This window comes from Onychostruthus taczanowskii, unplaced genomic scaffold (assembly GCF_017590055.1).
Source record: "Onychostruthus taczanowskii isolate IOZ18803 unplaced genomic scaffold, ASM1759005v1 scaffold2, whole genome shotgun sequence".
NCBI lineage: Eukaryota > Metazoa > Chordata > Aves > Passeriformes > Passeridae > Onychostruthus > Onychostruthus taczanowskii.
Genome location: NW_024499239.1, coordinates 21,158,232 through 21,184,228, shown reverse-complemented (window position 1 = coordinate 21,184,228; position 25,997 = coordinate 21,158,232). Strand labels below are relative to the sequence as shown.

Sequence of the window (25,997 nt, the reverse complement as noted above, 5' to 3'; positions counted from 1 at the left end):
ATTTCTTTCTCTGAAAGAATGGCAATATCAGAGTCTTGACATAAACAAATCCTCTTCGTAGTATATCCTTAATTTTGTATAAATATATTAATAATTATTTTTGTGCAGGAGGGTTAATGGAAGTGTTAAAGGGTGAGCAGTTTTTTTGGAATGATAAAGGAATATTTCTGGAACACAGTGCTTCACATTGCCTTCTGCCTGTGCTTTTACACTTGGCAGCACAACTCATCTTCTTTTTTTTCCTTTTTATTCTGTCTTAAGGATTTCTCCTATAATGGGCAAATACTGCATGACTTACAAATGTAGCAGTTACATATCTAATAAACACCTGAAATGTGCATACAGTATATCTATTTTAAGACATTTGTCTCTCTTGGGCAAGTGTTTTGTAAGTTCATAATAAAAACAGCAAAAATACAGTTACTAGGAGCCAGAGCAGAAAATTCAAAAAGGGGAAAATGTAGAATTTCTTAAGACTTTCAAACATTATCAGACTTTTGACTCTAGTTTTCTGATAGTAATTTGAGAGAGGAATAGTCTCTTAGCATTACAAAAACTAGTAAATTTGTAATCGTGTTAAGAAAATACTCCTGCAAGTGTGAGGATTCAAGAATCAAAGGAATTATGATAATTGCTCTCTGAATTAAATGCAGGCAGTGCAGAGGCCAAAGTGAGCAGGCCTTTATTGACAAGGTGTGTTTATTGGCACAGTGTGTTTATGCAAATTCTTGTCAGTTGGCATACTGTTTACAAGCAGTAATTATGTGTAAAATTATCCTTTCATAATCGACAGACTGAGTGGTTGTCCGAGTTACTGACACAGAAGTTTTTTAATGAACAATTTCCAGGTGCTTTTAAAGACAGAAAGTAACTGAAAAAGTGTCCTGTTTTCTGATAAAATTAGTGAAATTGGTTTTTTTACTTTACTGCCATTGATTGTTATGATTAATTTTTATGGTTATTTTTCCATATATCTACTGCCTATATATTGCTTTGGTTCCAAGAGTCAAACTCTCTTCCAGATGAGTCCATCTTAGTAGTTTTGGTTTTGAATGAAGAAATTGAAATACTTGAAAGTTATTTGTCCTTTCTTGTCCTAACAGTGTGTTCTCAGTTTGACTTCACATATCCCGGACAAGTGAGGTTATGAGAGAGTTTAACTGCAAGGGCCAAGTTCATTTTGTGGCAGTAAAGGTGTTGGTTGTGATTTGTAACTGCTGAGAGGGAAACATTTGTGATGAGGGAGCTGCGGGGGCGCAATGGACTGTTTTACTTGGTTCTTGTTGGTAGCCAAGCTCGTAGCTCAGCTGAGAGACTCTCAGGTGGAACTATGGCCTTCCATAGCCCCAGAGCTGCAGGAGGAGGGGAAGTGCTTTGGGGCTTACCTGCAGCTGGACACTAATATTTATCAGGCTCACATTTGCATTCAGACAATTTGTAGATTACTAACACTGCATGTTTCAAATTTAATACTCTGTGTCAATATAAATTATTTTAAGTCCTGTCCTTGCACTGTGTAGGTTTTGGAGGGTGCTGAAGGACAGTATTCTGGAATGCAAATTGGGCAGCTGCAGGATGAGGAAGATGAAGCTGCTAATATTCTCCAAGATGATTCGTCAGAGTCCTTCAGAAATTCTTCTCTTGGTATGTTGATAAATACAGGGGTGGGCCAGACTGGTGACACCATTAGACAGCTGTTCAGGTGCATCTGCACTTGAGGGGAGTGAAGACTCATAACGGATATGAAAAACAAACAACTAGATGGATATGTGAAATAAGGAATATATTTCAACACTCGTGATCAATCACTTGTTTTGATCACTGCTAATTTATTTTCATGTTTGTATAATTAAGTTTAATTAAAGTGCTTTTAGTTTGCATCTGAAATGATATTTCATGAATTGCCTTTTTCTAAAGCTCTTCAGCAGTCTCACCTGCTGAAAACCATGAGCCATAGCAGGCAGCCCTCTGATAGCAGCGTGGATCGATTTACACCGAAAGAAGATGCAGCAGATGCTGGTGATCATGAGAACAAGGTGAGAAGTAATTGCAGTGGTCAGATTTAAAGTTCAAAACAGTGAAGTTTAAATAAAGAAAACTAAAAGGACAGTTATTCCAAGTAAATTCTAGTGGTAAACGTGGGAAGCATTTATATGTGATGTACCTCGTTATAGGTCAGAGTAACTCAGGTTGCCTGGGGAATCTGAGTTACAGCCTGAATTTCGTTTAACATAAGTGTTGATATCTTAAATGCAATCACCAGCAAAGCCATACGAGAAGACCCTGCTGAGAACACAAACCCTTTTTGTCTGTTCATTAGTAGGCTATAAAGATACTTTCTTACTTGAAATATCTTCATGCTGATTGCTACGTCTGTAGGTAACTTCATGATATCCTCAGAAGTTAGTCTTTGAGCCTGGTGCCATTCTAACTACAAGTTACTGATTTCCTCTTACATTTTTTTGACTTTATCTTTGGACCTTGTTCTGAGCTGGGATGAAAGTTTCATTTGTGGCAGGCAGAATTAGATCAGCTTGGCCTGTTGGGGAATTCTAAATGTAAAACTACAGAAAACAACTTTGGAAATTTTGTATGAAAAGCATATTATTTCTAAGTTTGATGGCAACAAGTGGTTTAGCATGCTCTTCACATGCTAACAGCAAGTCTAGGTAGTTTAGAAAAATCTACAATAAAATATTTCTGTAATAAAATTGATCCAGTTCTGATACAGGGTATAAACTTCTCCAAAGCATTGCACTTTGAAGCCTTTTTTTGGAATATATATTAAATGACATATGAATATTATGTATTCATTTTGACTACAGAAAACAACTTTGGAAATTTTGTATGAAAAGCATATTATTTCTTTGAGGCCTTTTTTTGGAATGTATATTAAATGACATATGAATATTATATATTCATTTTTTATTAAACCTTTAGACATTTGAGGATATGCAGTATTTTTAAATGTTATGCTAATATTTTTTTGCAATTGAAGATCAATTTTTCTCTGTGTAAACATTGTGATTTGCCTTCAATAGCCCTCCAGGGTAAAGGGGGACATCGGGCACTACACTGACAGAGACTGTGCTCCTTTGGTGCACTGCGTCAGGCTGCTGTCAGCCTCCTTCCTGCTCACTGGGGACAAAGGAGGTATGTTGGTCTTTGAGCTTCATTAGTTCTCTGAGTCTCTCCATGAACAAAGTTGGAAATGTGATCATTTTGCTCTGTCTTGGTTTTGATCTCGCTTTATTGGAAATAGGGACTGACACAGAAAAATGTCCAATAAGCACCACATTTACATTTTTTTAAAATACATCCAGGGATGGGGACTTATCCACATTCCTGTCATGGTATATGACTGATTTAAGATGCTTGTTAATTTTTCCCTTTTCTAAACTCTTACTTGCCCACATGCCCATATAATGTATTGGTTTTGGAAGGAGGTGAGCTGGAAGTATGTTATGGCTGTATTTGAGTATTTCAAATATATTTCAAATACCGTTCATTTGAGGAAAGCAAAAAAGCAGCCCATATATCACTGCTGCCTCTGACAGACTGGAACTGCTTACTCTACCTTCATGTTTTTGTACAGGCTAAGCTATTTTATTTTAGTGTTATTAATTAAATTTAAAACTTTAAATTCAGGAAGCTTTTAAATACCTTCATTTTAATAATGTTTGTTTCTTCCCCACAGCTTTAGTTCCTGATAGAGATGTGAGAGTCAGTGTAAAAGCCTTGGCAGTAAGTTGTGTTGGAGCAGCTGTTGCACTTCACCCTGAGTCTTTCTTCAGCAAACTGTATAAAACACCTCTGGAGGCAATGGGAGAAGAGTATGGTATGTTGCAGTTCACATGTTCCATTTTAATAGTGTGTTTGGGTTCTCAGATAAATGAGGCAGCATCTATGCTGAAAACTCCAAACCCGGTTTGGTATTTGTGAACAAACACTGCACAAATTGGAATGAACGTGCTGTGTGTGTGGTGAGGTATATTTTTTGTAGCAAGATTTAACTTTCAGTGGATGAGCTTGTAGAGCTTCTGACAAGTTGAAGGTGTTTTAAAACAATGAGTATGTGGAAGGGGTTTGTTTATTTTACAAGTGTTTTCTTCCAATTTAATTTAGTCCATCTTATAGATGGTTTCTAAGTCATTAGGTTCACTTTTACAAATGAACCACGGGGACCTGGAGTGTGCAGCTGGTTTGATACCTTGACCAAAATGCTTCTTTTGTTTCCCTGGAGCATTTTGTGTACAGCTGAAATAAATCACTAGTATTTTTAAATAGGTGATCATTGGTCTGAATGGTGTGATTGATCTGTAGATTGCATGCACAGAAAGGGATCTCAGAAGGGGAGAACTATGGTGAGCATGTTTTGGATGTGCTGATGTTGATTGTCCAATAGTTGAGACCTCCACTCCAACATTTTTATGAATCAGTAAAGTCTGATACTAGTATTTTTAAAATAAAGTAGTTGTAACTTATTTTCTTAGAGGAGCAGTATGTGTCGGACGTTCTGAACTATATTGACCATGGAGACCCCCAGATTAGAGGAGCTACTGCCATTCTCTGTGGAACAATTGTCAACTCCATTCTAATTAAATCCCGCTTTGATGTGGAAAAATGGCTAATAAATGTTAGAAGCTCAACAGGTAAAAAATTATTTTATGGGGATCTTTTTGTCTTTTAATGTAACATTTCAATGTTTCATTGCTCAAAAAGTTTTTTTTTTCTTTTTTTAGGAAATCTCTTTTCCTTGATAGACTGCATACCTCTGTTACAGAAAACCTTGAAAGATGAATCCTCTGTTACATGCAAACTGGCTTGTACAGCTGTGAGGGTAAGCAGTAGGAATTTATTTGCACCACCACAGATCACAGAGTTGTGATTCATTACTGTAATGCTGCTACGTGCAGATGTCTAAACATCCAGCATAAAATGATTTCTTCCTGAAGAACTTTATTGGCACTGAATTATGTGGTTAGATCATGTAGCATTGTAATCTAATCATGATGTTTTTCATGAGAAATGTACTGGCATGAGCTTTGATGTTGCATTAACCAACAGTAGGATGGGTGCATGAGGCAGAAAGGCTATGTAGACTGAACAGGGGAATGTGAACATATAACACCTGGTTGTAGCCTGTATTTGGAGAATAAAAATTAAATGTGAGAAATGACAAGTGAAATAGTGATTGTTTTCTGAAACAGTAATTTTTAAAAGTGGAAAAGTGTCAGGAAAGCAAGTGGTTCAAATTGGGTGAAAGATCCCTCAGGCAATTGTTGGAATAGTGAAGTCAGCTGAATTGGTGAGTATTGGTGTATATTGGTATTTAGAGTATGTGAATTTTATTTCCGTAATAAAATCTGTGGAAGATGTTTGATGAAAAAGCAGAGGGGTGAAGGAGTGAGCTTTCTTTGAGAGTTTTTCCAATGAAGTAGAACATGGACAAATCAGAGACTTAAGGACCTGTGAGGCAAAGCATAAATTTCAGTAAAATGTGGGTAGTTTGTGTATGGGAATTAAGGTTTTATATGCAAAGAGGAGGGGCTTGTGATACAGCTGAGGGGAGGAAATCCAGCTAGGTAAATGAGGCTGTCTTCTTAACCTTCTGTTCAGCAATCTTTATGTTTGTATGTAGTGATTTCATGTGTGAGTACACCTGTAATAATAGCTTTGTAGAAGACCACCAGAATTGTTCAGTTGAGGCAACTTAATACTAGTCAATTTTGGCTCTTGCTTTTTGTCAGTATATAATGTGGTCTGACTACACATTTTGGCAGAAATGTTCTAAGCCTTTTGGGTTGCTAATCCTCAACAAGAACAAGAAAGTCGATTTTGTGTAGTTAAATAAGACGTGGAAGTGTGGAGTTCTATAACTTTTTCTAAAGGTCGCACATTGTGTCTATAGTTGAACATTCAAATATGGAGGTATTACTTTTTGAAAAACTTTGGAAACCAGAGCCAGGTGTGTGAAAGTACCATGTGGAAATTAGGAGACTGTTTTTGTACAGATGAGAATATAATGCTTGTGGTGTTTAGCCCTGTGAGCCCTCCTTTAGAGGATTGCACTCTGATCTGTGTGGCCTGCATTGTTCTCCAGAGGTTAATTTCAGCAGCAGGTTTTAGCTGTTCACATGGAGATGGTTTTCTGGCCTTGCAGGGTACTTAGCTCTGATGCTTATCCTAGCTCTTATGAAATAACTTTTTTTAGTATTCTAAAGAAAACAGGTGGTTTTTTTGGTGACTTTCATTCTGCTTCGTGGAGAACCTCTTCTTAATATAACTGAAAGTTGTTTTTTCTTCTCAGCATTGTATCATGAGCTTATGCAGTAGCAGTTACAGTGAGCTAGGTTTGCAATTGATTGTTGACCTCCTTGCTCTGAAGAACAGCTCATATTGGCTTGTAAGGACAGAGCTTCTGGAAACACTTGCAGAGGTAGATTTTCGGTAAGTGTTTGTGTTTTTCCATGGGTGAAGTAGCTGAAGTGCAGAGAAGTATAGGAAACTGTAACTGTAATGGCACAGTTTCTTCTGAAGCATTAATGAGTTTCATAAAACTAATTCAGATCAGTCAATCCTCTGTGAATTCCTTTGTCCAGTTACCACTGCCTGCAAAACCAAGCCCAATCCTAGTAACACTGTATTGAAGTTTTTTGTTCATTGGTCTGTTGTATCAAGTCTTCTGTAAGTGTGCAATCAGAGAGGGACCACATCATTTGGAATTTAACTTAGTTTTTCCATCCAGTTTTGTGTGTTTTTAAAAAGAAAGTCCCTGACATGTACTCTCTTGTCAGCTCTCTCTAGTCACTCAGTTTCTTTTAGTACTGAAATAAATGTGACTTATTCTTTTTCTTGCATTCTCTCATTCTCTTTTGGTTTTTCCAAGCTGAAAGACAAAAAATGTTTATATGAAAATTGTTCAAGTTATCCTTAGTCATGCAAAAGTGGACTCGTTGGGAATAGTGATGTTTGGAATATGTTACTGTCTTTTCAAAAGAGTCTGATGGTTCTGTGCGTGGGGAAAAATACAATTATAATCATGGTCTTTAAATAATGGGGTTTTTTTAATGCAAGGACTATTTTTCTTCGGTTACACTAGCCACGTAGTAGGTTAGCAAATAACTTACCTTTTCTAAAGCTTGCAAAAAGTGTTTACTACTTATATTTTCCATAGAGTGGGTTTTTTTTTAAATAAACAGAAAGAACTCTGTAACTTACCTTTTCTAAAGCTTGCAAAAAGTGTTTACTACTTAATTTTCCATATAGTGGGGTTTTTTTAAAATAAACAGAAAGAACTCTCAGAACAGTGAAGGGAGAAATAACACACAATGTTAACTAATGTACTCTAAATTCTATTTTGTCATAGGCTAGTCAACTTCTTGGAAGGAAAAACTGAGAGCTTGCACAGAGGTATTCATCATTATACTGGTGTAAGTAAATTATTTAATCTGTATATTGTGTTTCTGGTTTGAGGTACCAGTGCAATGTCATCACTTTGTTTTTAAATTCTGTCAACACTGACAGCTATTGTATTTTTTCTGTAAATAGATTCAGGTTCTAAAACTTACTACAATTGGGAATATATGGAGATCCAGATAGCTTTGTTTTCTCTGGTGTGTTTGTATGTTTTGTGGCTTGTTCTCTTTTAACTTAAAAAAATTGACATTTGTGTAGTTAGAGAATGTGGTTGGCAATGTTAAGGTAAAGATGGTCTTGCAGGCTTGTATGGCAGATGAAATCTCACTTGTTAACTCTCCTTTAACAGTGTGGTCAAATGATGAGAATGGTCAGCGAACTTTATTTACAGTGCTAATTTATTTTCTAGCTATTAAAACTTCAGGAGAGAGTACTTGAAAATGTTGTAATAAGTCTGCTTGGAGATGAAGATCCAAGAGTGAGGCACGTGGCTGCAGCTTCATTAATGAGGTACATGTGATATTTTCATTTATAGGAAAAGAAAAAGTAGTTTAGGAAGATATTTGCATATTGATGTGTATAGCTAAAATAATCACTGGGTGTTTTTAATGTACATATATATATATGCATGTATATATATTTATTAAAAAGAGAGATGGTATCTGGAACACACATCATTCTCACTCATCAGGCATTTGTATTTTGCTTTCTCTTAGCAATCCAGTTACATTAAATTACATTCTGAGGGTATTACATTGTATTGGATTCTAGGGGTCACTTTCAGTTTCAGTTTCTCCAGAATATTTGTCTTCATGCTGAAGTGGTTTGTTCAGTATCCTGGCAGTGGCTCATTGACTTAAAATGTTACAGTTCTACAGATTTGTCCCAACTCCCAACCATTGTAGTTTTCACATGGTCATACACAGTGTATCTTAAAACTTTTGTGCTCACTGATCACAGTGCAGCAGCTAATTTTGATTGCAAAGCAGATGTTTGCTGTAGCCTACTACAGTTACAGTTGCTGTACAGATAAATGCACCAAAGGGTAAGGATTAGTTGGTAGTTTATTTACTGGAATTCAAAGACTTAAATTTTATGTTTAAAGAAGTTGGGAGCATGTAATACTGAATTCCTGGTATATTTTATTATCAGAGGAGTTTCTTTCCTAGTTTTTCATACTGGTAATTGCTGTCCATTCCTAATAACAAATAAAGGACAACTAAACTTTTCAAGTTCTGACATTTAAAAGTGTTTATATTACCAAAGCAGCTCAGCAGAGGAGTCATGAACTGTTGCATCATAGAGCTTGTGGCTTTTATTAAGGGACTTGATTCTGACATGGAGTTATTTTATTAACTGAGTGGTAACAATTTGAAGTTTTTTCTGTCTTCATGCTGACTTAGTGACAGGAGGTATGTTAAGATTGGAAAATACTTAACCTGCCCAAGAAAGCTACTACAAGCTTGTAGAAACCTGTTGAAACATCCACTAAGGGCATTCATTGGGAGTACTCTCGCTGAGATTACAAAAACATGTGTAAAATGGCTTTTAATTTACCTAACTTGAAAATACTGTTCAAGAAGACTGGATTTGATTTTATGTTTTGGTGTTGCTGCATAGAAATCAGATGGTAGAAAATTATTTTTTCAGTAAAAATGAGTTGTCAGTTGATACAGATACTCATGGGGAAATATCTGGGGAGATCAGGGAACAGCAAGAGAGAAGTAATCTATATATAAAGTGTTTGTTGTAGTATGTATAGGGATGTATCTCCAGAAAAGACTTTTTTTTTTTTTTTTAAATTACTGTATGTCTGGAGCAGTTGCTTTGTCCTTACTTGAGCTCCTTGATTGTAATGAAGAGCAGTTATATAAAGATAAATTAAGCTTAATGAATTTAGGTAATAGCTATTTACAATTTGATATGTGTAAGTAATATACATAGCTTGCTGAACTGTATATTAAATGTATTGAAACTGGGTGTTAAATAATATCTGAATAATAACTTTTCTTTTTGATGCTTAATTTTCTTTCAGGCTTGTTCCAAAGCTGTTTTATAACTGTGATCAAGGACAAGCTGACCCAGTGGTGGCAGTAGCACGAGACCAAAGCAGTGTCTACCTGAAACTCCTCATGCATGAAACACAGCCCCCATCTCACTTTGCAGTGAGCACTATCACCAGGTGTGTTACCTGCTGGCCTTGCTTCAAAAGGAATGGAGACCCAAATTTCACTTTGCAGTGTCTAGGATTGTAGTTAAATCATGCAAATCCATGTGCTTGTGAATTCCTTTTCTAGTCTGTAGGAGCACCTGTAGTAGGTTTAAGCTCCACAGAATATGACTCATGTTCAAAGAATACGCTGTGAGTTACTCACACAGTGCTCACATGCTGAGAGTCCTTGTTTTGAGATAGTTTCTTCTCTCCATCCTCAAGTCACCCTACTTGCCCATTAAATTATAAAACCATGTCCAGCTTTTCAAGCTAATTTGTATGAATGATACTGTTCTTCAGGTATGTTGATCCAGATTTATAACTCCCTACATCTTATTTAATGATTGTGGTTGCAGAAAGCTGTACTCCCTTTATAATTGAAAAATAAATTCTAATTTTGATAGTGAGATCATGGTGTATTTTTGCTGCCAGCTGTACTTGTTCTGTAGACACTGTGAGTTGTGTGTATTTATAGGGGTTGTAGGATTCTATCAGTTTGTCATACAAGTTTTTAATTATATATCTTTTGGTATATGATCTTGATCATATCCATTAAAATATATATATAGTATGGAAGCAATAGAACTTCGTGGATCTAGTGTTATTCTGGATAGAAAATAGGCTTTCTACAGCAATAATCCAAAGTTTGCAAGCATGCAGAAATGTTGAATGGATTAAGACAACAGTGAAGTTAAATTGGTGGTCGTTTCTCCAGTATTTAGTTAGACATTGTTAGTTGATCTGTTATTTCTGTTTGCTAACAAAGAGGTGTTATTTATAAATTAAATAGCATTTACTAATACAGCCCCAAAAATACTACAATATGAGAGGGTATTTAGACTGTTCTCTGGTTTTTATGTTACAAGCAGTCTATGAAATTCATAATAGTAATTTAAGCTTAAATATTTAAGTAATAAAATTAATAATTAATAAAGTAATAAGCAATAAAATTAATAATTTTTATTGGGATGGGGGTTTTTAAGTACATGTTCTAGTGGGTATAAATGTTTTTATTTCAGAGCATACAGAGGTTACAATATGCTGCAGAGTCCAACAGATGTCACTATGGAAAACAACCTTTCAAGGGTTATTGCAGCAATTTCCCATGCATTGACAATATCCACTACAAGAGCACTTACGGTGAGTTTTCTTGTATGTGAGTTTTTGTACATACAAGTTCCTTTGAGTTTTCTTGCTATGGTGGCTGACTTTTTCCTATTTTACGTGCTTCCTTTTTGTTTTATGATCTCCTGACTATATTTTTATTTAGGGCTTTTGTACGGTGACAATGGCAGTAGTAATAAATTCTCACTCTTCAGATACTGTGTTGCTAACTCTTTCCCTGGTGAAAGTAATTTGATTATTGGTGTCTGCTTTTCAGTTTGGCTGCTGTGAAGCTTTGTGTCTTCTCTCCACAACATTTCCAGTCTGCACCTGGAGTGTGGGATGGCACTGTGGGTATGTTCCCTCTTTTGTTAATTGAGCTTCTGGAAGCCACATTTATGAAACAGAAGTGGATTTACTTAAGCACTGAAGCCCTGGTTTAGGTATATGCTGTTAAGCTTATCTTAGCAGTTCTTTAAGAACTTTGTACAGAATACAGAGGATTATGACTTCAGGTTGTCAGGGTATTAAGTGCCAGCATTTGTTATCCCTGGAACCATGGTGTCTGTCACAGGGATTGGCTGCAACTGCTCTTGTAGATAGATATAGTCAGAATCTATGAAATATGATATAGGAGAAAATACTCTGCTTTTGAAAATATGTTTATCTTTGGGATATTATATTTTTGTAGTATCTCTTTAAAATTTGAATATTAACATTTTCATCTTGGTTTCATGTCTGTGTTGAAAAATGGTGGGTCAAAGAAACTGGCTCATCTTGGCTTCTCTAACAGTGTCAGATGCATTTAAATTTGTTCTGATTTGGCACATTGAGTGGGAACAGCAAATCGGGTGTCTGTAATACTTAAGTGTTAATATAGATAATACATGATAGTCCCAAATTACTTACATTCTGAAGAGTTTCTTCGGGATGAAAATGTACAGGTGGCAGCCTAAAAGCTTTGATTTTGCCTCTGATTGTTGGTGCTGTGCCATGTGAGCAGTAAAAGTAGCTACTGGAGATGTGCACCTGGGGAGCTGTAAGGTTTTTAAATAGATTTAATATAATTTGTGTTGATTGTTGCTGTCATTGTGTCTCTTACTCTGTTTGGTTTGGAAATTTTGTCTTATTTTAAAACCAAAACCCAAACCCAAAAAATCAAGCATTCCTCAGATGCTTTCCTTGCTGGCCCTTAGTGAGGCATGCTTTGTATATGTACTATAAAAAGTGTGGTCCAGTGGTAACAAATAAATTAATTCAGGATATGAGCAGTACTCAGCTGGAAAATAAAATCAGTGTATCTTCTCTTCTACCTAGCTTAGAAATGTTGTTTTAAAGATGCATGTAATGTTTATAAATGATCCAATGACATAGCCTTTGCCCTTTCCTCTGATTCCTTCTTCACAAATTTTTGGCCAGTGTTTATACTAATTTGGACTGTCATTTTATTTTTGTGGAATGATACAGACATTTATTGTTCTGGATAATAAGAATATAATAACATGGATAGTAACATGAGAATTTTGCCAAGATTCCTTCATATCTTAGGTATTATTGTTCCTATGATTAAGAAGTTACTGAAACTACTGTATTCCAACTCAACCCAACAGCTCAACATGGTTTAAGTAATGGATTTCTGACTGTGTGTGAAATAAATAACAGTTGCCTGTGAAAATACTTTACAAAAACCAAAGGAAGGCACTGTAATTACCTCTGGAGCTTTATCAAAATAATAGCTATACCTAGTGTCAATTTAATTTTCTGAAATTCCTGTAGTTGTGTTAGACCAGAGTAACTATATTAGAAGGGTTTAATTATTTAAAATTAAAAATATTTTGAAAGATTTCCAGGTTCCCTTTATTTAGAGGTTATGTAAGGTCTTTTTCTGAGAGAAACTGAAGCATTTAGGTCTCACAGCTTTGAGGTGATGTGTGTAATACACAGAATATCACCAAACATCATCTGGTGATCTCTGCCTGCCCTTTCTTAAACTTGACTTGCAGGGGAAAATCTGGTCTTACAATTATTGTCAAGGGAATACAGAATGCAGCAGAAAACTACCATCTTGGATAGTGGTCACTCAAAAAATAGAGAGTATTTGATGGAATGCAATTGTTTAATTAATCTCTTGTCACTTTAAAGCACTGTCTTGTTAAATTGCAATACTACAGCTAATGTCTCCCATCCTTACCTTGCATATGCACAAGACTTAACTCAAGATAGTTGAGGACTATAGTGGGTAGCAAATAAATACAGAATTCTTCAGTTTATCAGTAGATGTCACTATAGCCTTGATATTTGCTATCAAAAGGAAGGTAATTGCTCATAAAGAAACCAGAGCATTGTCAGGTCTCTCCTGCAAATTGCTTTTTGAAGTTGTATTTAAGTGTTAAATGAGTATTTCTGTAGCACAGATTTAATTTCATTAGATTAGCCATCTACTTGACTGTTGGTTTTCTCAAGACTTTTAATTTGGCAAAAGGGGGAAAAAGTCATGACGTTTCAAAATTAAACTTCCAGTGTTTCCCAGCCAAGTTCTTCAGATGAAGCTCAGAAGGGCTGCACCATTGGTATGGCTGGCTTGGTCCTGTCTCTCCTTTCATCAGCATGGTTCCCACTGGACCTCTCAGCACATCAGGATGCTTTGATTTTGACTGGAAACTTGCTTGCAGGTAAGGCAGGACAAGAAAAGTATGATTGTCCTAATATTTTTAGCATTAGGATTAGAATGGCCATATCTCACTCTATTCTGATTGAATGCCATGAAAAACTTGCAAGATTAAGCAGAAGAAAGAAAGAAGGAACTTGCATCTAGGAGATTTGAAAAGAAACTGCCTCTTTGTAGCTAAGTTGCAAATTTCCTCCAGTTGCCAAAGGGCATGCTTAGTACAAGCTGGGTACGAAGAACTCAAATTTTCTTGGTTTTGTTTTACACTGTGCAGCTATTCCTGGCTTTGAAATTCTGATTGAACTTCTGTTCATATAGAGACAATAACCATAGCTGCCTTTAAAATTTTCTGGTGCTTAATTCCAAGTTTTGTCTTCTATTTCCTGAAATTGCAGCGAGTGCTCCGAAGTGCTTAAAGAATCCCTGGAGTGCTGAAGAAGATGCAAACCAAGGTGCTGCAAAGCAGGAGGAGCCCTGGCCGGCTCTGTCAGATCGAGCTCTGGTCACTTTAGTAGAACAACTCTTTTCTCATCTGCTGAAGGTCATTAATATTTGTGCACATGTGATGGATGATGTTGCTCCTGGTCCAGCAGTAAAGGTATATATTAAAAATTAAAAAAATAAAATTATGTGACTTAAATACTGTTGTGCTTAAATACCGTTGTCCTCTTCACATTTTAGACTTCATACAGGTAAGTATCTAATTCCTTGAGAATACTCCACTCTGTGTAGTAAAACAAGTACCATGAAAAAAATGCATGTTTTTCTTCACATAAGAGGTTTTTCTTTAGTTCTGCAGTGTTTAAAATATTACCCTAAATTTTGAGTCTTTTATTGCTGCTGACTTGACTTGAAACATTGATTCAGTGAGGAGTATACAGAGTGTGTGAAGTATTGGATTGCATACTCTGGGAAATGTGTTGACTTTTGGGTTGGTTGGCTGGTTGTAATGCACTGAGCTCCTTTTGGGACTGAAAATAACTTTTATCTTCTGAATGTCCTGTAAAATATTTTGACTTCTGAAACAGCTTATATGAGTTATTTCCAGGTTTGGGGGGTTTTGAGATTTTTTTGAGGAATATGCATTTAGAGACTGATTTAGAAACTGTGAGACGGTATTGTTAAGATCAGTAATTTCTTCATATTTTAAAAATGTTTGAATACAATTTTGACACCCCTTTATCTGGAATCAAAAGAAGAGTAGTCACTGAGCTCTAGTTTAACTCATTGGTTTATGCTGAAGGTGAAAATCTATGTTTGAATACAATTTTGACACCCCTTTATCTGGAATCAAAAGAAGTGTAGTCACTGAGCTCTAATTTAATCTCGTTGGCTTATGCTGAAGGTGAAAATCCCATTGGCCTATGCTGAAGTTGAAAATCAAGTGGAGAATATATTCAACTATTTCCTTTTCACACAAGAAATTCATGTCCTGAACCCAAAACATTTCAATTTAACTGACAGTTAAATGAAGGGGAGTTTAAACAAGAGAAAAACATGCTTGTATTTTTGTAGAAGAAAAAAAACCTACTTGCTTACAAAACTAATAAAGGTTTTTTTAATTCTAGGCAGCATTACCTTCTCTCACAAACCCACCTTCTCTTAGTCCGATTCGGAGAAAGGGGAAGGAGAGGGAGTCTGTGGAACAGGCATCTGTGCCAATGAGCCCTAAAAAGAGTGGTGAAGCAAGTCCAGGTAGGCACATCACTTCTGTTAACCCTTCCATCTACCTGCCCCACACCATGTTATGGCAGAGAGAGAGGAAATAAAACTGCTGGAGTAACCTTGCTGGAGTTTCAGTTCAAGAGACTGGCAGGGCATTGGTGGAAAGGCAGCTGTGGAGTGGGTGGGGGCTTCTTTACTGTTTTGGTTTTTATTAACTGTAAACTGAAAATTAACTGCACTTTTCAGAACCAAAGTGCTGCTGAATCCTTTTCCTCACTTTTTGTGAATCTACTCAGCTATTGACTAAAATAATTTTTGCACATATGTTACTTCAAAGAAATTTGAAAGTTTACTTCCAGTTTTTGGCAGGAGTGACTTACATTGCTTTTGGAAATGAGATTACGAATCTTGAAACCTTTTCTTTCATTAATAATAAATGAAGGAAACACGTGTTAATTCTGTTTTGTAAAGTGTACATACACTTCAGTATTAAGCCCTCAGGGTTAATTTCTCTCACCACAGCAGGCTGGATCGTTGGAATGCTGTTCATTTTCCAGTTGTGCACAGTTTGTGTCTGCAGTTTGGAATATACATGTGGATTGAAAAAACCATGCTGTTTAATAATGCAGATGTAGTAAATTATGTTGTGTACATGTCATGAACAGCCTAGAAAAGGCATGTTGTGCTGATCTTTGATATTCTTTTAAGCTTCTAGGCAAACTGATGCTACAGGACCTGTTCCAACAAGTAAATCATCTTCAGTAGGAAGCTTTTATCATCTTCCATCATACCTGAAGTTATATGATGTCTTGAAAGCAACCCATGCTAATTATAAGGTACTTCATGATATTGTTTGGTTGGACTGCAATGGGGTTGGATCATCATTTTGTTTCTTTCAAACAGGCTCTGCCTCTGTCAGCTCACTTGTTTACCTGTGTAAACAGTTTATACAGACAAAAAAAAAAAATTTAAAGAAAGATCACAACTACAACAGCTTATACAGACAAAAAAAAAAAGAATTTAAAGAAAGATCACAACTATCACCAATAAAAACAAAAACAGGCCAAGCAACAACCTATGATAGCCACTGTCACCCTGTTGTTTCTCTGCTGTCATTATTGCTGGTACCAAATGACTCTGCTGGCTTGGCAATCCCAAATAAATCTCCATGTATGTTCTCTCTGCACTTTATTCCCAGGATGGGGAAGCTTTTTCCTCATTAGTTCAGGTGACAGAAGATGCATTCCGTAGAGTGTTGGTCATCTGATATGTACACTTCAAGGACTGTGTTCTTATTACACCTGCTGTGTTTATCAGAAATGCATCATCCAGCTCCATTGCTTATCAATGCCCTAGGGCTTCCTCAAGCAAGAAGATTCCTTTTTTTTCTTGGTCAGAATGGAGTCCTGCCTTTCCAGCAATGCATAAGGCAGTCTAAGCTGTCAGTGAAATTTTATACAGAGGATCATTTTGTGTCAATACCCACTTCTTCCAGTAATTAGTGTCTCCTTGTCAAGTAATGTGGTTTTATTTTCTGGGAACAGGTTACTTTGGATCTCCAGAACACAAATGAGAAGTTTGGATGTTTCTTACGCTCTGCCTTAGATGTTCTCTCTCAAATCTTGGAACTTGCTACTCTTCAGGACATTGGAAAGGTATAAGACTTGTTTGTTTTTTCTTTTGGAGTTAACATTGTCCAGTATCTGTGGTCCTTACTGGGAGCAAGCACATATCACTGATTTCAAAATTGCTACTTTTCCAAGGAACAGTAGTCCAGTCCTAGAAGTGTTTTGCTTCCACGAAGTTGACTAAAGTGGTAAAGCACATTCTCCAGGTTAAATTACTGCTGTTGAAAACTGGAATAATTTTTTGCTTTTTAAATTTCATGTGGGGATTTTTCTTTCCAGCCAAGTGGTTTGCCTTCAGTCATTCCCTATATTCATATGTCTAAATATACGAAATGTCAGAAGGCCTATTGCCCTCGTTCTTCTCCTGTGTCTTGCTATTTTTTCTCCTTAACTGTGATGTTAGACATTTTAGTATTTTAAGATTAGGAGGAAAATGTTGAGTATTTATTTGTAATTCCTGGATTTCCCTTAAATTACTGTAGTTTTACTTAGTACAAAAACCTGTGCTACTGACCAGTTTTCACTGTAATTTTTGTATAGTGAAAAAACTCACAATTTAATGCACTTGTTTTTCTGATTTTCCAGTGTGTAGAAGAAATTTTGGGATATCTAAAATCATGTTTCAACAGAGAACCAACAATGGCAACAGTGTGTGTACAGCAGGTAAGGAGTTATTTTTTAATGTGTTGTGTGAGTGTTAATCTTGATGTTCTTTGGCTGTCAGTTGGATATTAAGAATGGCCATGCTTTTAGGGAAGTGGTATGTAGAAATATTGCGCCCAGGTGGAGGAAACAGAGCACATTTTCTTTAATTTTCACTGCTTGTTCTGTAACTTGATATTAGTTTCCTCTTGAACTGCTTCCAATTCACAGAACTATTTTAGCTGATGTTCAGAAAACAAGCTTGTTTCCTACCTTACCAAAAGTATTTTTCAGCCACTTAACTGCATCAAACAAACCCCAGAAAGCAAAGAACTTACTGCCTTAGTGATGGATTTCTTGCAGACTTCCAGTCAAATATTTAGGTTTACGTCCTCAAAGGTTAATTATAGTAAGAGCAAGTCAAGGGTTTTTTTTTCCTGAAATATTAACTTTTCTTATTTTCCTTCCAATTTTCTTCTCTAGCTATTGAAAACATTGTTTGGGACAAATCTGGCTTCTCAGTACGATGGCTTGTCTTCAAACCCCAGCAAAGCTCAAGGCAAAGCTCAGCGCTTGGGTTCCTCCAATCTGAGGCCTGGCCTCTACCACTATTGCTTCATGGCGCCCTACACACACTTCACACAGGCCCTTGCAGATGCCAGCCTGAGGAACATGGTTCAGGCTGAGCAGGAGCACGATGCTTCAGGGTAACTTCCTTCCCTTACCTCATGATGTTATCTTGTACTAGACTCTGTTCTTAGTGTTTTTCATAAATGTGAGTGTCACTGGGGTGCTGTGTAAGTTGAAAATACAGACTTAAGCAGAGTAACTTGTCTTGGTGAGCACATCCTGAATGTAGTTGTCACTAATGTGTTTTCCAAAGCAAAGTTAAGCCATTAAAATAGACATCATTGAAGTTTTTTAAAAGCATAATAATTTTAAATGCTTGTATTCAAAGGTATATTATTAATTTATAAATACAGCAAGTAGTGTGTTAAAGGAAAGGTAGAAGGATAACTAAGCAAAGACTAGAAAATCTTCCTTTGATCGAAGTGTATTGTAGGTTGTCTGTGCCCTTTGTTTTTACTAAAATTCTGGTAGCAGTTAAGTAGATTAAGAGAAATTGGCATTGGCACAGTAAAATGCATTTAAGGACAGTATATTTGTTGTATTTTGTTTTAATGTGTGTGGGGCTTTTTGTATTTTTTTTGTGACAGATGGTTTGATGTGCTGCAGAAAGTTTCTACACAGCTGAAAACTAGCATTTCCAGTGCAGCAAAACATCGTGCTGATAAGGTACTTGTATCTCTGTTCTCCTGAAAGAGCTGTACCTTAGATTTAAAACATTTTTCCTCCTTTCAAAACTAATTTGGCTTTGAATCAGAGACGTGTTCAGATGTTAGATTACTTTAAAATCTCTCTATTACAGAATGCTATTCACAATCACATTCGTTTATTTGAACCCCTTGTCATAAAAGCATTGAAACAATACACAACAACAACGTCGGTACAGCTGCAGAGACAAGTTCTAGACTTGCTTGCTCAACTGGTTCAGCTGCGAGTTAACTACTGTCTTCTGGATTCAGATCAGGTTAGTGCCTCACCACATTTGCAAATTGTCATACACATCTCACCAGCAGGCTCAGTTAACATCTGCAGCAAAAATATTTCCAGCAGTCCATTCATTGTACTAAAAGTGAAGACTTAACAGGAGGTTGAAACTCAATTTCCCAGCCCTCAGACACAAAATGCTTCAGACTTGTGGGGTTTTTTGCATGTAAATGACTTTCTGAGTTCTGCAACAGCTATTTAAGAACTGCTCATGAGATGGACTTCAGGAATAAAATGATGTGGACAATACAGTCAATTTTATTAAATAAAACTTCATTTACAAATGGAAATACCTTTGTCCATACTGAGAGTATGGACTTCCTTATGACTGATAATAAGCATCATGGTTGACAAATATTGTTTGATGTTAATGGAGGTGAGGGCAGCTAGTGGCAAATACTGTTAGCAAAATACTGTTAGTGGCAAATAGTCTGTTTAGTCCATAGAAGCAGTGAATTTGTAACATAAAATTTAAGTAGTTTACTTAGAGGTGTTTTATTTACTACAGTTATTTTCAGGTTTATAAATGAATGTGACTAGCAATGCTTAAGTTTTCTGTAAATTCATGAAGAGATAATTATTCTGAATACATAAGTGGATTTTGGATTTTATCTCAGTTTAGATTTTTAGCTGATTCTTACGTTCTTGACTGCAATACCTCAAAAATTGTATTTCATGAGTGAAAGATGAAGTTATACTTAAAAATATACAGACTACAGGTTAAACGTGGCATAAGTTCATGCAAGCCATAAAAAATATTCAACAGATTTCTCCATCTTTTGTAACTGCAGAGGGAACATTTCATAATGTGGTGCAAATTATTTTCAGTGCCTGTCTATAACTGTCAGAATGGTTTCAAATGGAAATTAATGTCTGTTCTGATGCACACTTTATTCTCTCTTTAGGTGTTTATTGGATTTGTGCTAAAGCAGTTTGAATACATTGAAGTAGGACAGTTCAGGTATGAAATTGGCAAACGGCCTTTGAACAATGAGGGTTTGCAACTGTCTTGTTCTGAAAAACATTAGTGATGTGTCACAAGTAGTGATTAGATTTGCTGGTTATTTCTGCCTTATGAGAAAGGGAGAGTTCTCTTGTGGGCAATGTGCTCGTTTATTCTCTGGCTCCAGTGGTAACTCTTCCAGATATTTTAGATTCCATGTGACTGAAAAAGTCAGGAAGTAAAATGGATAATAATAATAATAGTAATAATAATAATAATAATAATAATAATCTACAACTGTGTTGTTTTGTTTCTCCATTTTGGTATTGTAAACCCATTCCTTTGGGCCCTGCCAAAGCTGTGCTTCCAGAAGTCAGCATTTCATTGCTAGATGCAATTGCTTAAGGGAGAGCTACTTTTTCCTATTGTGGATTCAGAGTGAGTCCATATGTACTTGGTCATCTGGTACACTTTGGTCATAAGCAAGTCAGTGAAATTTTTACTGTCAGTTATTTCTGGTTTTTCTCACATTGGAGTTTTAATGAAGAGAGAAGTTGTTCTTTTGCTCTGTGGATGTTCTACAGAAATAATCTAGACAGTATGTTATAATATTAGTAACTGTAATGGTCAAAGATGGAAAGAAAACCCTGGGGAAAAAACACATTTTATAGAACAGGACACAAAAATTGCAGAAGTACTGTATGAAACCAGACCAACATGTTCTGTAATAAAACCTTGACTGTAAAAAGATGGGTTTTACTGAACAAAGCTGTGCAATTCAAACTTGACACTGGAATTTTTTATTTTGTTTTCAGGGAGTCTGAAGCAATTATTCCTAATATCTTCTTTTTCCTGGTGTTGCTGTCTTATGAGCGATATCATTCCAAACAAATAATTGGAATTCCCAAGATCATTCAGCTGTGTGATGGTATCATGGCCAGTGGGAGGAAAGCTGTTACACATGGTAATTCAAAGCAAAAAAAAAAAAAAAAAAGTTATTAAAAAAAAAAAGGGAAAGAAAGAAAAAAGACATCAACACTTACTAGTAATAGTTCAGCAATAAATCCAGGGTTGACTACTAAGCTATAGAAAACTGTTATCATACTGAGTGTTTCAGAAGAGCTAACTTTTAAGACATGAAATACTTTTCGCTTAATTCCTTCAGGAAATTCATTATATCATACTAACACTACTGCCCCACATTTTGCTTGTTTATAATTGCAGCAGAGCTTTTATTTGAAACTTTATTCAGTAATAAGTTCACAACTTAGCAGTATGTGCAAGGCTTTGATTTTAATTTTTTGTCCACTTCCCTTTCCTTCTACTTTCAGCCTTTAAGTAGAAGCATCTCTCTCATAATTTCCAGTGATTCTGCAGAGGAATACTTCATAAGAATATATTTTTTTAAGTTCTGTGAGAATAGGGAAATGTATTAATAATTTAAATTTTCTAAAAGAAGTAAAAAAAATATCCATCATTATGCATGATAAATATGGGGTTTGTGGGTTTTTAGGTATGGGTAAAACCTTTAGTGAACTAGAACCCAGTTTACTTTTAGTAACTGAACTGTTAGTTCAAGAAATCACTGTTCAGGAGTGATTTGTCTCATACTAAAACAAATACATCTCATTTCAGCAATACCAGCTCTGCAACCCATTGTTCATGATCTCTTTGTGTTAAGAGGAACAAATAAAGCTGATGCTGGAAAAGAGTTGGAAACTCAGAAGGAGGTTGTAGTGTCAATGCTGCTGAGACTTATCCAGTACCATCAGGTAGGAGAGGAGGATGAAGGGTCCCTCTTTGTGGTGGTCTGTGAAAGGGCAACATTGCTGTGACTGCTAAAAGTGCTTCAGGCAATATTAATGATTGTCTATACAAAACTGGAATAGGTGGACTCTGTGTGGTATCTTTCCTTGTAGGGAGAGAGCATGCAAAGATTTTTAAGGATATGGGAAAGGTTCTGCACTACAAGTTAGTATTTTAGGTCAAGTAACATAGCTGTAGAATTTCCTAGTCGAGCCTAGAAAATAGAAAACTAAAAAGCTCCAGTTAGGATCATGATCTTGGCTGTGTTGCAGACAGAATAAACAGAAGGTTGGTGGAAGAGAGGAAACTTAAAAGAATGGGATTAAAATGGAGGAGACAAGTTTAAAATTAGGAAAGATGCTGCATGGAGATGATTTAGGTATTGCTGTACTTGAATAACACTTACTTGAACAAGGTAATGACACTGGTAATTAGGTATTTGTTATGACTTAGTGCTTTGACCTAGACTTTGGAAAACATGTTTCTGCTTTGTAGGAGTGTAACAATGACTTGTCAATACACTTTGTTTTAAAGAAAAACATAAAAGTAATTTTAAGGGAAGTGTCATGATCAACATGGGATCTTACTGCTTATTCAGGTGCTTAACAAAACTAATGTGCCTTTCTTTCATAATGTGAAACTGCAGTTCTAGTGTATGCTAATGTAAGCACTGTATTTTCTGAAAAAAGTCAGTACATCTTGTCAAAATAATTTGTTAGAACTGCGTGTTCAGATTGGGGTAATTTTGTGTATCCACATTTTCTTTTGAATTTGTAGTTTTATAATCATAAAATGACTAATATAACTGTATAAAATGACACTCTGTAGACACATGATGTGAAATAGTGAATAACTTTGTTATATAAGGTACTGCAGTTGCTGGCAGATCCCCTTCTGACACACTTAACCTATTAAAGACCACCCATGCACTGCTCTTCCCACACCATCCCATTTGTAGTTCTTTTTCTACCCTGTTCTGCTGGTGCAATATGTATAAACCAACCCTGGGCTGTTCTGTTGTTCCCTGGCTGTGGCTGGGATGGTCTGCAGTGGTTTCCCTGGACATTTGAGAGGTTCCCAGAGCAGCAGCCTTCAACTTTTTTCTGTTGCAACTGGAGCTGCCACCCATGGAGCTCCAGAATTAAGTTTTTCAGCGTGGAATTGCCCCTGTCTCCTCTCCTGAAAAAATCTTTTGGGAAGAAAGTCACCTGGGAATCTCCCTCTCCCTCATCTGAACTACCTGAATTTGCTTTACAAGTGCTCTAACTTGTTTCCTGAAACAGATTCTTTTGTCCCCCTTCCCAGTCCATATATTAACATTCTTGCATGCTGTGTCTCTTGTCTTCCTGTCCTTCAAAGTGTAGTCTCTGTGTGTGTCTCTATAACACATCCAGCTACCAGAAGTGCTCCTTGCTTGGTGTGCTCCATTATGTTGTCTCTTAAAACTTTTATATGAAAATGACATATCTCAGGTGGATGAGCCCCATAAAAATGTCTGTTTTGTTTCCTTGACCAAATTTAAACTTTATTGAAGCTAGAGTTAAGACAGAGTATACATGTGGAAAATTGCTCTCTTTCTTCCTCCCCTTTTTGTTGAGTAAGTGGTATGGTATTTAGATTTATGATTCTTTTTCCAGTTGTTTGAGTAGTCTTTGACAAATACCATTTCAAAAAGTACAAAACAAACATTTTTTTTTCAAGTTTATAAAAGTAGCTGGAAAATTCTTTAAAAACCACCACCAAAAAACTCATAACTAAGGACAGGCTTTTAACCTGAAAATGGGGTTTTAAAAATGTGCAGTTTTCTCATGTGGGTTTTTTTTCCCTTTTGTCTTTTTGGTAAGTGGTTGAAATGGTATTACTGGAATGTTTTCTGTTAGTATGGGTGTTTACTTACTTTTTTTTTTACTTTTCCTCAGGTGCTAGAAATGTTCATCTTGGTATTGCAACAGTGTCATAAAGAAAATGAAGACAAATGGAAGAGATTGTCCCGGCAAATAGCTGACATCATTCTCCCAATGCTTGCAAAACAGCAGGTGGTTATTTGATTGTTTTAATTCTATAAACACCTTAAATAATTGCTGGAATGTATGTATCAATAGTAGCTTTGAGTATTTGATTTTTACTTTTTTTATATGAAGACAAAGGTTATTGAAATTGTGGTTGCCATATATGGAGAAAACAACTGCTGCAAGGTAAACTTAAGTCTTTGAAGTGATGAAGTTCATATTTAAATGCATGAAGTATATGCAGAATGATCAAGACTGTCTCCAGAATAAGGGTGTTCTGTTTCTCTTAGGTACATGGTAATATCAGAACATTTAGTAAATGGTTTGAAGATGGTCCCATGTTCACTGAATGTCAGATTTATTTTTTTCGCGGCTGCAGACCAGATTACTCAAAGTCCCATCCAACCTGGCTTTGAGCACTTCTAGGAATGGGACAGCCATCTCTTCTTTGGGCAACCTATTCCAGTGCCCCACCACCTTCACAGTAAAGAATTTCTTCCTAATATAAATCCACCTCTTTCAGTGTAAAGCTGTTCCCCCTTGTCCTATCACTACCTGCCTGTGTGAAGAGTCCCTTTCCAGTTCCCTGTAGTCCCTTCAGGTACTGCAAGAGCCTTCTCCAGACTGAACAACCCCAGCTCTCCAACCTTGTCTCCGTAGCAGAGGTGCTCTAGCCTCAGATATTCTTTGCTCCATGATGGCAGTTCCCCAGTTCTGGGAGAAGATCTCACATCTGGGGAGAGTGGGCAGAATCAGACAGCAGTTTTAGAGCAGAGCTGAAATGCTGACAAAATGATTTTTTTTTTTCGTGGCTGCAGTGGGTCTAATTGCAGACCAGATTACTCAAAGTCCCATCCAACCTGGCTTTGAGCACTTCTAGGAATGGGACAGCCATCTGACCAGATTACTCAAAGTCCCATCCAACCTGGCCTTGAGCACTTCCAGGAATGGGACAGCCATCCCTTCTTTGGGCAACCTATTCCAGTGCCCCACCACCTTCACAGTAAAGAATTTCTTCCTAATATAAATCCACCTCTTTCAGTGTAAAGCTGTTCCCCCTTGTCCTATCACTACCTGCCTGTGTGAAGAGTCCCTTTCCAGTTCCCTGTAGTCCCTTCAGGTACTGCAAGAGCCTTCTCCAGACTGAACAACCCCAGCTCTCCCACCTTGTCTCCGTAGCAGAGGTGCTCTAGCCTCAGATTTTCTTTGCTCCATGATGGCAGTTCCCCAGTTCTGGGAGAAGATCTCACATCTGGGGAGAGTGGGCAGAATCAGACAGCAGTTTTAGAGCAGAGCTGAAATGCTGACAGAATGAAATTGCTGTTGTTTTGTGTGACTGCACATGGTCATCTTCCAAATTACTTAAGCAGGATAGGGTAATCTAGATTTGTAGTCCAGTTCTTTGCTTTTTGCAGTTGATTACTTTATAATTTATCTAGAAAACTGTTCAAGTAAGCTGTCCTACCACTGTAGCTCTTCACTTTTCTGATGATTAGGTTTCTTTTCTCCTAGTTACCTGCGTAAGTTTAATCGTGACCAGCATTCCAGTCTATAAATAAACCTGGTAGGATGTGCAGTGAGGAGAAAAGTCTCTAAATTTTTTGACAAATCAGTCCTCTGGTCTCATTCTCTGAATAAGGCCTCTTTCTCCAAATGAAATATATGTGGTATGCACACTGGATTTCCTATGACAGATTTTTGTCCATGTTCTTAAAACTCATGTCTAGGAAGGCCTGCAATTAAACTTAAATTTATCTTTCATAGCTTTTGGTTGCTCTGGATTTCGTACTGTGAAGAACAGCTTTATTACAGGTTGTTACAGAAATGTTTAAAACAGAGAGTGTAAATTTGGTGTTGAAGTTACCTTTAGTGGACAGTTAGAAATTAGTTTTGTGTTTTTCTTTCACAGATGCATATAGACTCTCATGATGCTCTGGGAGTACTGAACACTTTGTTTGAAATTTTGGCCCCTTCATCCCTTCGCCCTGTGGACATGCTTTTAAGGAGTATGTTTGTTACTCCTAAAACAATGGTAAGCTACTGTTTTCAGAGAAGAGAGAATCTGGTATCTTCCATGCAAAACAAAAGAGAATGTGTTTCTCTTTAATAATTTGCTAAGTGATGTTAAAGTATCAGCAGCATAATTTGGAAACAAATTGACTAGAACTGATGTGATTTACCAGCTGGGAGTACTTGATTCAGGAGTGTTCTGCTTATGAATTACTTTCCTTCATTTTGTATGTTGAGGATCAGGAATGTCGAGGAAGGTACTGTTACAATAAAATAGAAT

General features: G+C 36.5%; 1 protein-coding gene across 5 annotated transcripts in view; it reads left to right on the top strand.

Annotated features, from left to right (window-relative positions):
* HTT (huntingtin) overlaps positions 1–25,997 on the top strand; it is a 79,034-nt gene that overhangs the window by 21,388 nt on the left and 31,649 nt on the right. For all 5 annotated transcript variants that reach the window (XM_041402499.1, XM_041402500.1, XM_041402498.1 and 2 more), the window contains 26 exons: positions 1,521–1,644; positions 1,918–2,036; positions 3,042–3,153; positions 3,698–3,838; positions 4,494–4,652; positions 4,743–4,840; positions 6,311–6,450; positions 7,370–7,433; positions 7,829–7,929; positions 9,455–9,601; positions 10,651–10,771; positions 11,013–11,089; positions 13,256–13,407; positions 13,799–14,001; positions 14,972–15,098; positions 15,777–15,904; positions 16,613–16,723; positions 17,282–17,359; positions 17,822–18,045; positions 18,556–18,634; positions 18,768–18,929; positions 19,855–19,910; positions 20,708–20,856; positions 21,528–21,664; positions 23,618–23,734; positions 25,617–25,739. In XM_041402499.1, coding sequence (XP_041258433.1) covers positions 1,521–1,644; positions 1,918–2,036; positions 3,042–3,153; positions 3,698–3,838; positions 4,494–4,652; positions 4,743–4,840; positions 6,311–6,450; positions 7,370–7,433; positions 7,829–7,929; positions 9,455–9,601; positions 10,651–10,771; positions 11,013–11,089; positions 13,256–13,407; positions 13,799–14,001; positions 14,972–15,098; positions 15,777–15,904; positions 16,613–16,723; positions 17,282–17,359; positions 17,822–18,045; positions 18,556–18,634; positions 18,768–18,929; positions 19,855–19,910; positions 20,708–20,856; positions 21,528–21,664; positions 23,618–23,734; positions 25,617–25,739 — 3,249 coding nt within the window. The remainder of the gene's footprint in view (positions 1–1,520; positions 1,645–1,917; positions 2,037–3,041; positions 3,154–3,697; positions 3,839–4,493; positions 4,653–4,742; positions 4,841–6,310; positions 6,451–7,369; positions 7,434–7,828; positions 7,930–9,454; positions 9,602–10,650; positions 10,772–11,012; positions 11,090–13,255; positions 13,408–13,798; positions 14,002–14,971; positions 15,099–15,776; positions 15,905–16,612; positions 16,724–17,281; positions 17,360–17,821; positions 18,046–18,555; positions 18,635–18,767; positions 18,930–19,854; positions 19,911–20,707; positions 20,857–21,527; positions 21,665–23,617; positions 23,735–25,616; positions 25,740–25,997) is intronic.